Genomic DNA, 12,456 nt, shown 5'->3' on the forward strand with positions numbered 1-12,456 from the left:
GTCTGTGCGTGACATAGGGCGGAGGGCGCAGATGGGAGCTGGCGGGTGATGGGAAGTGCAGCTGACTGCATAGCTACCTCTGGTAAATAGTGGGTGGGTAGGACCCGAGTCACTCGGGTCCTCCTGGTTGCATTTGCCTCTTGGCAACGGAGTAAAATAGGCTTCTCTGCAGTCTCTTGTTTTTCCCACTTGGCCGGGGTAGTGGGCTGCCGTGAAGCCCTCTTGCCTATGAGGAAGCTAGATCTGGGGCAGCTGCCTGGCGATGCCTGCCCTGCACCCTCAGAGTTCGGACTCCCGTGTTTTCAGGTGCAGATGGTGGTCCCCCGGCTGGACCTTGCAGGCACCAGCTAGGCTGCCCTCCGAGCCCGCAGCGGGAGCCCACCGCACCGCGCGCAGGAAGGGGTTAAGGTGGCACACTCTGGCGGTCCGGCGGCTGCGGGCTCGGGTCAGCGGAGCGGATTCCCGCGGGAGCGCGCGCGGCGGAATCCCGGCTGAAGCCCCGGGCGATGGGAGAGGGCCCAGACCCCTCCCCGGCTCTGGGGCCGGCGGGATTGGGTCGGCGGGGGGCCAGCCCGGAAGCCAGCTTTTTCTAGGCTCCCCCTCTCTGAAGCCAATCCGCCTTGCCGTCAGGCGGCTTGAGCGTTTGTTCTGTGCTTCCCTGCCGAGATGTGAGGGATTTTTCTCTTGGGAAGAAAGCAGTGGTCGAGTGCCTGCCTGCCCAGCTCAAATGCCACCCAACCCAGAGCAAGGCCTGAGGCCCAGAGATCCCGGAGGGAGAGTAAGTTCAGCGACCCTGTCTATTGGGCATTCTACAGAGGCGGTCTTGCTGCTTGTGGGGCCTCTCTAGCTAGGAAGGAGTGTGTGTTGCGGATGAAGGATTGCTTCGACATGGCTAAGGTCAGAGAGGAAAACCCTCCCCCTTGGGAGATGTGTGTTCTGACACCAAGAAAGCTAGGTCGCTCCTGTTGGCAACTGAGGTCTAGGAAGAAAGTGCTTCAAGCTGATGGGAAGGAAAAGCATGTACTTACCCAAGAGAGGCTAGGAAGAGGCTACGGGCTGGTGGTTCTCATTCACAAGAACCATGGAAAGTGGGTGTTGGGGCTTGCCACTTGATGTGTGAGGGGATCTGCCAGAGCCCTTCTAAGTCTTGGTCTCAGCTGCTTGGAAGCCTTGGTTCCACCTTGCTGCTGTATTTTCCAGGCAACGTCACACCTCCTGAGGACAGCCAGAACTCTGGCTTTTGCTGAGCAGTGCATCCTACCTGCTTCCTCCCAAAGGCTTCAGACCCAAGCTTCTGCTCTCAAGTCGTGCGCACCCCTGGCCAAGCGTCTCACTGTCCCTCAAGCCCCATCCAAGTCCTAGAGCACACCTCCAGGACCTGCCCTCCTGCTCAGAATGACTCACCATTATTTCCAGCTCAAGTGAGAAGATGTGACGGGGACTGCGCTGCCTGTTTGTGTGTCTGTGATCAGCTTTTCAAGGAAGAGAACCTCAGGCTTCTGCCTGGCCAGGTAAATCAATCAATCACGTAGTAACTGCCATAGAGAGGCATTGGGGGTAGTATCAGTGACCAAGGCCCAGGCCCCAAACACCCTACCATGAATACCTACCTCCTTTGGTGCAGGTATGGCTAAAACATTAGCACCGTGCCTGTCAGAGGGCCCCCTTCTCGACTCCTCCTGTAGAGCTATGTCCCAGGATGTGTGAGGTGCACATGATTCTGTCTCAGCCACCTGCCCCCGGCGCAGGCCATTCTATAGCTACCTTTGTCCCCTGAACCCTACTGACCCCTAAACAAGTGTCAAGGTGAAAGCAATTTTAATGGCAAAAGTGATGGTACAGTCGTGTTTCTGAACACTTGGGGACATCAAATACACCTCATGTCGGGTTGCCAGTGCCTGGTGATCTCATGTCCTTACCTGCCTCTGTCTTTCAGCCAAGCGCGCGGCTGTGGCTCCAACTCACAGAGGGCTCTGGGGCTTTCCTGCAGGAGCACAGACTAATGCTTCTGTGTTTCCTGGGGCCTGGTTACCAGCGCCCTGAGTTCCCTGCTGCAGGCAGCTGGAAGGCATAAAGTAAAGTATACTCCTCAGCCCCAATTATGACCGTGGCTACCGGAGACCCAGTGGATGAGGCTGCTGCCCTCCCTGGGCACCCTCAAGACACCTATGACCCAGAGGCAGACCACGAGTGCTGTGAGAGAGTGGTGATCAACATCTCAGGCCTGCGGTTCGAGACTCAGCTAAAGACCTTAGCCCAGTTCCCAGAGACCCTCTTAGGAGACCCCAAGAAACGGATGAGGTACTTTGATCCCCTCCGAAATGAGTACTTCTTTGATCGCAACCGCCCTAGCTTTGACGCCATTTTATACTACTACCAGTCTGGGGGCAGATTGAGGCGACCTGTGAATGTGCCCTTAGACATCTTCTCTGAAGAAATCCGATTTTATGAGCTAGGGGAAGAAGCCATGGAGATGTTTCGGGAGGATGAAGGCTACATCAAGGAAGAAGAACGTCCTCTGCCTGAGAATGAGTTTCAGAGACAGGTGTGGCTTCTCTTTGAATACCCTGAGAGCTCGGGGCCTGCCAGGATTATAGCCATCGTATCTGTGATGGTCATTCTGATCTCCATTGTCAGCTTCTGTCTGGAAACCTTGCCCATCTTCCGGGATGAGAATGAGGACATGCATGGTGGTGGGGTGACCTTCCACACCTACTCCAACAGCACCATCGGCTACCAACAGTCCACCTCCTTCACTGACCCTTTCTTCATCGTAGAGACGCTCTGCATCATCTGGTTCTCCTTTGAGTTTCTGGTTAGATTCTTTGCCTGCCCCAGCAAAGCTGGTTTCTTCACCAACATCATGAACATCATTGACATTGTGGCTATCATCCCTTACTTTATCACCCTGGGGACAGAGTTAGCTGAGAAGCCAGAGGACGCCCAGCAAGGCCAGCAGGCCATGTCATTGGCCATTCTCCGTGTCATCCGGTTGGTAAGAGTCTTTAGGATCTTCAAGTTGTCCAGACACTCCAAAGGTCTGCAGATTCTAGGTCAGACCCTCAAAGCCAGCATGAGGGAATTGGGCCTTCTGATATTCTTCCTCTTCATTGGGGTCATCCTCTTCTCTAGTGCTGTCTATTTTGCAGAAGCTGATGAGCGAGATTCCCAGTTCCCCAGCATCCCGGATGCTTTCTGGTGGGCAGTCGTCTCCATGACAACTGTAGGCTATGGAGACATGGTTCCAACTACCATTGGGGGAAAGATAGTGGGTTCTCTGTGTGCAATTGCAGGTGTGTTAACCATCGCCTTACCAGTCCCTGTCATAGTGTCTAATTTCAACTACTTCTACCACCGGGAGACAGAGGGAGAGGAGCAGGCCCAGTACTTGCAAGTGACAAGCTGTCCAAAGATCCCATCCTCCCCTGACCTAAAGAAAAGTAGAAGTGCCTCTACCATAAGTAAGTCTGATTACATGGAGATCCAGGAGGGGGTAAACAACAGTAATGAGGACTTTAGAGAGGAGAACTTAAAAACAGCCAACTGTACCTTGGCTAACACAAACTATGTGAATATTACCAAAATGTTAACTGATGTCTGATTGAAACCTACTAATGTACTCACAACTCAACAGGACTAATGCAGATGTTGCATAATAGCCTGCATTGTAGTCAGTGTTCTACAGTGTGCATCTGGTTCTGCATGGAAAGCAATAGTCGTGCAAGTGACTTTTGATCCTTTGATTTTTTCGATTTAGAACACAGAATATTTATCATGGCTTTCATGAAATCTTCATCACCAACTTACAGGTTTCCAAAGATGAGAGTCACCCATGGAGCCAGCATCTCAGAAAGGCACAATGCAGCCCCCTCATAGCCCCCACACCATATCAACACCACCTATCTTCCCACTTAAACACCAACACACCTGGGAGGTGCATTCTCCCCACCCCACCCCTACCACCCCACTTCAGCCCATCTGCCCCTTCACAGAGGAACACAGTATCATGGCTTAGTTCTAAAGTCTGGTGACTACTCCAGAGCTCATTCCCATTTTTGCATCGAGAAGAACACACAGTCCTGTGTGTTGGGACCACTTCCTGTGTCACAGGCTTGGGTTTGTGAACTGCAGTTGCCGACTAGATGCTCCAGAGGCTTATGTTTCATAATGGAAAATGCTGCATTCTGCTTTTTCTCTGCAGTGTCGATGTGAGGGAAACCCAGGGGGTGGGGGAGGGACAGTTTATATGTCCAAATATGAGTTGTCAAGTTTCACATTTGTTCCCTTAGGCCTGTGGGGAGAAGCTACCTAATTCAGGGACTTCTCAGCTTTAGTTACCATTTTGCAAGCTTCAGGGTCACAGAACATGTTTGATTTCTTCTTTTACTCTGGAGTTTGCAGACATCTGCTTTCCTGGTGGTGTGGCCCAGCTCCACTGACACTGCAGTGGAGTAGACCAGTCATGCAACAGAGCTGCATGGGAGTTCACTGCATGAATCTCAATATTTAAAACACAGGAGATAACCTATTTTCCTAGTAGCCAATACAGTATTCCTACTTAGTGTATTAACAGCATCAGGATGGTGTTGAACTAGAGATTTTTCACATCAGAAGGCAAAAGCCCTCCATCAGGGTAAAACAAATGGACTATTTCGAGTGGGGAACCAAAACTTCTGGCTGGCCCTCTCAGCCCACCTCGGTTCTTTCAATGGGAGCACAGACCCTGCCACACCAAGAACAAATAAACAGAAAAGTCGTAGTGTAAACAGTCACATGACTGAACTTTAGGAATTAATCTAGTCATGGGCATGACTATACAGCTTACCAGGGAATTGGTCCTGAGGACAGGCAGGTCTGTGGGTTCAATGTATATAAATATATATCAGCTCTCGCTCTCTCTCTCTCTCTCTCTCTCTCTCTCTCTCTCTCTCTCTCTCTCTCTCTCTCATTTGTTCCTCTAGCAAGCTATAGAAAAATTGCATTCGAACATTGTATATGCTTATGCAATATTTTGACACAGGGCAATTTATGCATGTGTTTGACTATGTGCACTAGAATATATATATACATACACAAGTGTGTGTGTATGTACAGTATGCACACACATACATATATATGTATTCATTCTCTGGAGTTCAGATTCAGGAGCAAATCTATTGCTTGGTGGGTTGGTTGTGTCAGAAACCCAATGGGTGTGGTAAACCCACTGGGCCTGGGTTTGCTATCATTGCCTCAGACACGCTCCAGTGTCCATGGATTCCTAGACATTAGAATTGTCTTTCTGCCCTCCATGTGCTGCAGCTTCAGTTCCCTATGGCTGAAGCTTGTCTTACTGAGTGCACAAGGGTCCTATAGCCCTCACAGCTCCAGCTCTCCTGGGCCAGGCCCACCCAGGCCTCCTCCCTACAATCCACTCCATTAATCATTTCCATATTATCCTCTGCACCATTTGATTCTCTATCATATGGTTCTACATCCATCATTTTCATGAGCCTGTCCATAGGACGGAACCTCTGCTTTGAAACCAAGGAGTAAAACTCCCTGGGACCAGATTCTGCTGATCTAGACTTAAAGGAAGCCTCCTATTGGTGGAAAATTTCTAATTCCAGAACCTAGGGATGGATTCCCTAAATGACCTAAAGCATCATTTTGATTACTAAACTCAGACTCTCTCCCTAGTATACTGGTGATTAGAGCTGCCCTTAAAAAAAAAAAAGAAAAAAAAAAAAAGATGGGTAAAAAATTAATTCTCACCCCAAGAACATGTAAGGAATGGATGAGCACTGTGCAGCCTTGAATTAGAAAATGTGTTGGCCCTAAGAAGAGAGTGGGGAAAGCCTTTGCCTCCCCATGTTAAGTTTCTTTGCCTTTTGACACAGTGGCTTAAATTCCTCCAAATACAATGAACCATGCTCAGGCTATTCAGTATTGATTTCAGCCTAGGTTTTGCTGTTCACTAGATGTTGTGAGGGAGGGGGCACCAGCTCAGGGTGCTAGCACAGGTGCTCATTAGTTTCTGGTCACCCATATCCCCATGTGACTGCGGGGCATCCCATGCCAGGCACAAAGCCTCTCTGCTTCCCTTCTTCTCCTTTGTGAGAGGTGGTGCTGAATTTCATGACATGGGGTGGAAGGAACAAACTCAGGAGACTAGAAGGTTAAAGCAAATCATACATAAGGTCTAAGCCAAGGGAAGTTAGCTATTCGCAAAATCCTTGGCCTGAGAACCATAAAATGTCCACACCTACGCATGCACATGCATCATAAAATAAATGATAGATTATTGTCACATACAAATATAAGATATGCAGCATACATGCAAAATGCACACAGGCCAAAATAATATAAGAGGCATACACATAAAGATAGGCAAAAACATGTATATGCTGCCTAGACATGCATTGTGCATACCAACATAAAATATCTGCAAGAGATGTATTTTTCCCACGTAAAAATACACAGCATGCAACCCAGATGCAAAATATACAAATCCAACTGGGGTACAAGGGATATAAAACCAAATTATGCAAGTGATGCTTTGTTATTGTTTCTGCACACAAGTTAAGCATATATACACAGTGCACCAAATTATACTAGGTATACACACACACACACACACACACACACACAAACAGTACCCATGCCCATGAATACGCAGAGAATGTAGGCACTGAATCATCATTAACTATGCCTCTGCTTCCACATCTAAAAATTGATGGATGAAGGCAAGGGATCAGATTTAATTGCTTTTCCTTGCCCATATCAATATTTCTCAGTAGTCTCCAAGGAGCCTCTTCTTTGACATCTAACCTCATTCCTGAGACATAACTCCTGGGGTTTCAAGTTGGAAAGATGTGCCACTACATCAAGCACTGGAATCTCTGAGCTTTCTATCTTTTGCCTTCCTCCATGTAGTCCTCAGAGTGCAGGGTGTGGGAACTACAAGAGCTGGCAACCTCATGTAGACTTCCTTGCCATTCCTTTTCTTTCAGAGAAAATATATAGTGAGGACCCAAACTCCTCTCCATGTGTCTTGGATCTCTAGATTTATCCCTGTTGTCTTGAAGCAGTGATGGCCCAAGAGACTACAGGATTCTAGACCCTGAACCAGGTTGAAATGCCCCAATTTTCTTTGAGCCAAAAGATCTTATTAACCCTCCTTCCAAAGTACTCCTTTGTCTGGAGCCAGGTCAGAAAATTGATTCTCTCTATAGACTTAGCTCTTCAAATGAGCCATTTTTTCTTGCTCATGGCATCTCACTCACTATTAAGCATGAGTCCAATGAAGTCGACTCTTGATTCACTCAATATAGGCTTGTTTTCCCCTTACTTCCCAACCTGGGCTCCCAGGGAACTCTGGCTTTCCATTCAATCTTTGTGCCTTGAGAAAATGGCAAACCAATTTAGCTGAAGTAAAATGTGATGAGGGACATTAATCTATGGCTAGAGGAGCAGTTAATAATTTTTAAAGGGCCTGGTTTTTGTCTTCTATTCTAACACTAAATTTAAACACTTGGCAAGATTACCCTCCGTCACAGAGCCCCAGGGGCTTCTTCCAATAGGACCAGCTGGGGCCTGTGCATTTTGGCAAAGGATTTACTTAAAGTGGAAGTTAAAAGTTGCATCCAGCCTTGAATCAAGTTCTGTAGGCTTTACTCCTATAGCCCTGAGTTTCTTAACCCTCCCTTCAGGCCTCCATGGAGGTGGCAACAAGAACAGAGAACAGACATGTGGTCCAAAACTTGTACACTTAACACACTGAGACCTGTGTTTCCAAAGCAAGATATCAATTTCCACCCTAGCTTCGTGAGATGCCTCTGTAGCCTCAGACATTTTTGAAAGTTGTAGTTTCTGGGAGGTTGGGAAGGAAAGGGTCCAGGAAAGGTAATAAAGTTGTCAGGAAGAGAGAGCAAAAGAGCTGTTGAACTTCTGAACAAATTTATCAGGAGCCAAGTTTTCATTGTTTAAATCTAATCCAGAAACCCAAATTTAATTTATTACGGCTCTATGCCTTTCTAGAACATCAGTGGTGTATTAGACTTGAGTCTTAGTGAGAAAAGTCAGTGCTTCTGAAGAATTCAATGCTAGCTATGGTTATGGAAAGTAGTTAGAAATGCATCTTCCCCAGAGGAAAGACTTTAGGAAGTACAAACAGCATCTGAAGGCCACGAGGAGACTTCTGACTTCTTAACCTATGATAGAGAATGACCCCAGAGCTTTCTCTTCCAGTCTGCGTGTGGAGAATGGGATAGAAAAGGCCTGGGATGGTTCTGATATATAGGGTACTCCTGGTTACACAATAGAGGCTCCTTTTGATAAAGTGTTCATTATCCAGGCTCAACCTCTTGACCTTAACTCATTAACATCAGTAGCTAACCCAGCATGAGGTATATGCTGGGAGCTGACTTGGTAGTTATAGTGAACATTATCTATACCCTCAAACTTGGCTCTTATTGAGACCAACACACACACACACACACACACACACACACACACACACACACACACGCACACACACAGCAGAAAGCAGGGAAGGAGACGTAAGGGTTCCCTTACACACTCCTCAACTAACCTAGTCTACTTTTTCCTTCTTTCTGTTCCCCTTCTCCCTAAAACTCAGCTCCATCTCTCATAGTTTGTGTCTAACATTTTAAAAGAGGAAATGTGCAATAAAAGCAATAGTGACTGTTTTCTTTAGCAATAGTTCTTTCAAAATCTTGCTCTCAGGACTGAAAAGTGGTAGATGATACATATATCATCAGATATTGCCCTAGACCTCTGGACATTTGTTCACAGTTTCTGTCGTTCTTCTTCCCACATGGCCATATGAACGATTCCTGTCTGCTGAGGTCTGACCTTGTTCTGGAATGAACATATACACAGAGGTGCAGTATGCACTCAAGAAAGTCTGCAAGAAGGCTTTCCTTTGTTATTCTCTCCCTTTGGGTCATGCATCTCTGAGTGTGTGTCTCTGTGCCCCTCACCTTTCTACCAGTTCTTTAGCAGTACCCTAGAAACTTTTAGGCACTGAAACCTCACATTTAAGTGACCTCATGACAGCCTGTCTTGTTGATTTTGTGTCTGTGTAGAGTGGAAGTCTATAGGAGAGTGCATACCAATAGAGAAGAGGAGAGAATCCTGAGCCATTACCGAAGATCTTTTCCATGCACTAAAAACCATTACTTGATTCTTTTGCAGCCCTCTCCAGGGAAATGATTATGAGGGAATGTAGCCCTGAGGTGTACAGCTGGAATCAGTTACTTGGGCAGAGTCAGGAACTGCCTTCTGACTCTCCTTCACAATAGGCTGACTTGATCAACCATAGAGATTTCATCAGAGCTTCAGAGCAAAGTGAGTCTTAGCGGCTTTGGGTAGAGGTAGACAGGCACAGAGGCATGGTGGTCAGGGATATCATTAGTGAAATAAGCCCCACCTCCCACTACAAGATGCACCTGTGTAAATGTTCTCTATATTACCAGGATTTTGGAAAGGACCCCTTTCTTGAAACTGTGAGGTGAGCTATTAACATTCAGACTGGAATCAAGGAAGGCTGGAAACCCCAGGAGCCCATTCCATTTCTTCTCAGTCTACTTTGCTCTGTACACCCTTGTATAGCCTAACGTTGGGAAATCTCAAGGAGGACAGTCTCCTGGATGCTTTGCAATCCTGGTTGTTTGAGGAGAGATGGGAAAATGTGTGGTTCAGCCTTTGTGATTGAAAAATAGTATTCCCTCCTGCCTTAGTTAAGTAAAGCAGGAGATGACAAAAGACCTTGCACGGCTCAGAGTCAAGAGTCTAAATCTCAGTGCATGCAAACGGGTGGAGCAGACCAAAAGGGCAGGCTGATTGATGCTGGCTGTAAACTTTATCTGGAAGTGGGCTGAAGGGCACATCATGGCTTACCAGATTCTGCTGCTCCTGTCACTTGCCACTTCCTACTAAATGTATAGAAAGACAGTATAATTCTTGTTAATCAAGGTTTTAGTTCACTGGTCCTGAGTTATTAGAGGTTTTCCATATATACATATACCTGTGTATACATGTATAGTGTATGTATATATGTATGGCATTATTTCAAAAATCACACAAATAGGTGTTTACCAATCCCCTTGGTTTCACTAATGTGGATTACATTTGACATTCTAAGAAATAAGCTGTATTTACTTGAATTTTAACATGACCTTCTTTGCATTCTTTTCCCCTCCCCAGTTCTGCTCTTTTTCTGCTTACGAACTTGTCTAGAAGGCATTTATTCAAACAAAAAAACAGGCTCAGGGTCACCTCTTTCCCTTCCCTGCCAGGTGGCTGCCTGCCTCAAGGATCAAAGGGAATGGAGACCCCAGGGCCAGGTGCTTCCTTAGCCTTTATTCTGTCTGCCTTGGTTGGCTGTAACCTAATCTCTAAGGACTAGAAGAGTTATGCCCAACTCTGTAACTCTAGGGGATGGAACACTAAAAGACTTGGCTCAGTGCTGGTCTATTTAGCTTTCTCTTAGTCAGTGTTAGAGTCCTAGGGTTGACTTTCATGAGTTCTGAAATATCCTTCATGAAGAACGAGGAGGGGAGGAGTGGGGAATGGGCTTTGTGGCCACTGGTGGAACTAAATCACATGTATCTGAGTCTGATCAAATGAGAGAGCAGAGAGCTGGGCCTAGAGCAATGGAAACCCACTTGTGTCTTTGGGGATGAGCTGTAGACTGCTGGGTGGGATCCTAAACATGCCCTCCTTTCTATCTTGCCTAACAGTGTTAAACTCATGGGGAAACACTTTTCTCGGCCTCATCTCCTGCATTAGACTGTGTGCACTCTACTTAGAAGTGGGTGGGAGGGATCCCTCACTAGTATCTGAAGCAATTGAGGTGATACAGGGGTGGCTGTCATTTCCCCCACGTTCCCAGAAGCTCGACAATCTGGTCAAGTGAGCCATCATCCCAGTAGCAGAAGCCTCTGACCTTGATTTAGCATGACCAGCGGCTAAAGTGCTCCAGTTGAAGCAGCCTGTCTATGTGGCCACCTCTTGTCCTGCATGAGCCTCAGCATGGAAACTAATCTAGCTTCCTAGTGTTCCTCTTCACTCCTAAAATAGTTAGATATGTTCCAGATGAGTGTGCCGCTGAGAAGCCCTGGCATCATTCTCCTGACGGATGCATAGGGCAGGTGTGATTACATAATAATGTGGACAGCTGCTGCTACAGCTACATAATTAAGGGGAGTAGGGGAGTGGCTGGGTGATGGGACCTTAGGTAGTTACCCAGAGGACTATAGGCTTTGTCTCTGGGTCCTTAAGAGAGGCCTCCAAGCCCTGCTTCACCTTGAAAATGACTCCCCAGACACGGCTGCCTTGTTTGTCTGACTGCATAAACACTCTGGGCTGCAGAGAAAGCAAAGGAGGAGCTTAGGGAAGAGAGTATTCAGGGGCGTGCTTCGCTAGCAGGCAACTACCATATTATCTGTTAATGTGACTGACTTCTGGACCTAAGAAGTGTGGGGCAGAGACTTGACCTGCCAGGTGAGGCTAAAGGGAGCACACAAGTCCAAAGCTAAGAACTGGCATAGAAAAGCGAGAGAGGCCTGGATGGCTTAGGCAAGGGTGAGCCTCAGCTCCTGAGCGTTTGAACATACTCTGTGCTTGCCCCAGTTCTGCCTTCACGTGGGAGCCAGCGACCCAATTTCCCTTTGTTGTCGTGCTTGGATGGTTTCTTCATTTGAAGGGCTCCAGGAAGCTGGAAAGTCCCATGACTGAGCTCTAGCCTGCTGAGCTAACAATGCCCCAGCCAAATTGGCCTCTTCCTCGGGTTTCTGCATCCATGCACCCCTCTCTCCAATGAGGATAATTTGGAACGGCCAGGATGAATGGTGCCAGCAAGCAAGGAGGATTTTCTTGTTTCCATTACAGACAGAGCTGTAAAGCTCATAAGTGAGGGCTGTTGTGTGCTTATGCGCTTATTATATAGGCTGGAGAACATATCTATATATAATATATTATATATATTATATAAGTGTGTATAAATATATGTGTATGTATATTTATATGCACAGTGTGGAAATGGCCGCTCACTTAGGTTCATGCAGCACAGATTAATTAGGGTTTCCACTGGCTTCTTTGCTGTTCATGCATGACTCTGCAGCTGCCTTCCCATGTTCTGTCTCCAAAAAAAAAAAAAAAAAAAAAAAATGCTGAAAACTCAAAGAGGAGAGGGAGATAAATAAGCCTCTTTGAGATCAATAGGAGAAAAGGAACTCCAAGGCTGATAGCAAAGCTTCCTAAGGATGATGCTGAAAGGGAACTTGGGTCTCCATGGTGATAAGAGACAGGGAACCAATGAGAGCTGAAGGAGGAGCAGGACTTGTGTGGAGGACTCATGGGAGTTGGGAGTCATTTAACTATTTGTTTGCTTCATGAGAATTTAGACACCAGCTGTAACTGCATTGCACAGGGTGTGTAGCTGTTATCATT

General features: G+C 46.9%; 1 protein-coding gene across 1 annotated transcript; it reads left to right on the top strand.

Annotated features, from left to right (window-relative positions):
* Positions 1-2,101: 2,101 nt before the first annotated feature.
* KCNA2 (potassium voltage-gated channel subfamily A member 2) lies at positions 2,102-3,601 on the top strand (the record flags this gene model as incomplete). Its single annotated transcript, XM_080916254.1, has 1 exon — positions 2,102-3,601. One exon carries the CDS (start codon positions 2,102-2,104, stop codon positions 3,599-3,601), a length of 1,500 nt encoding a protein of 499 aa, XP_080772380.1.
* Positions 3,602-12,456: the final 8,855 nt, after the last annotated feature.

This window comes from Micromys minutus (assembly GCF_963924665.1).
Source record: "Micromys minutus genome assembly, chromosome: 4".
Lineage (NCBI taxonomy): Eukaryota > Metazoa > Chordata > Mammalia > Rodentia > Muridae > Micromys > Micromys minutus.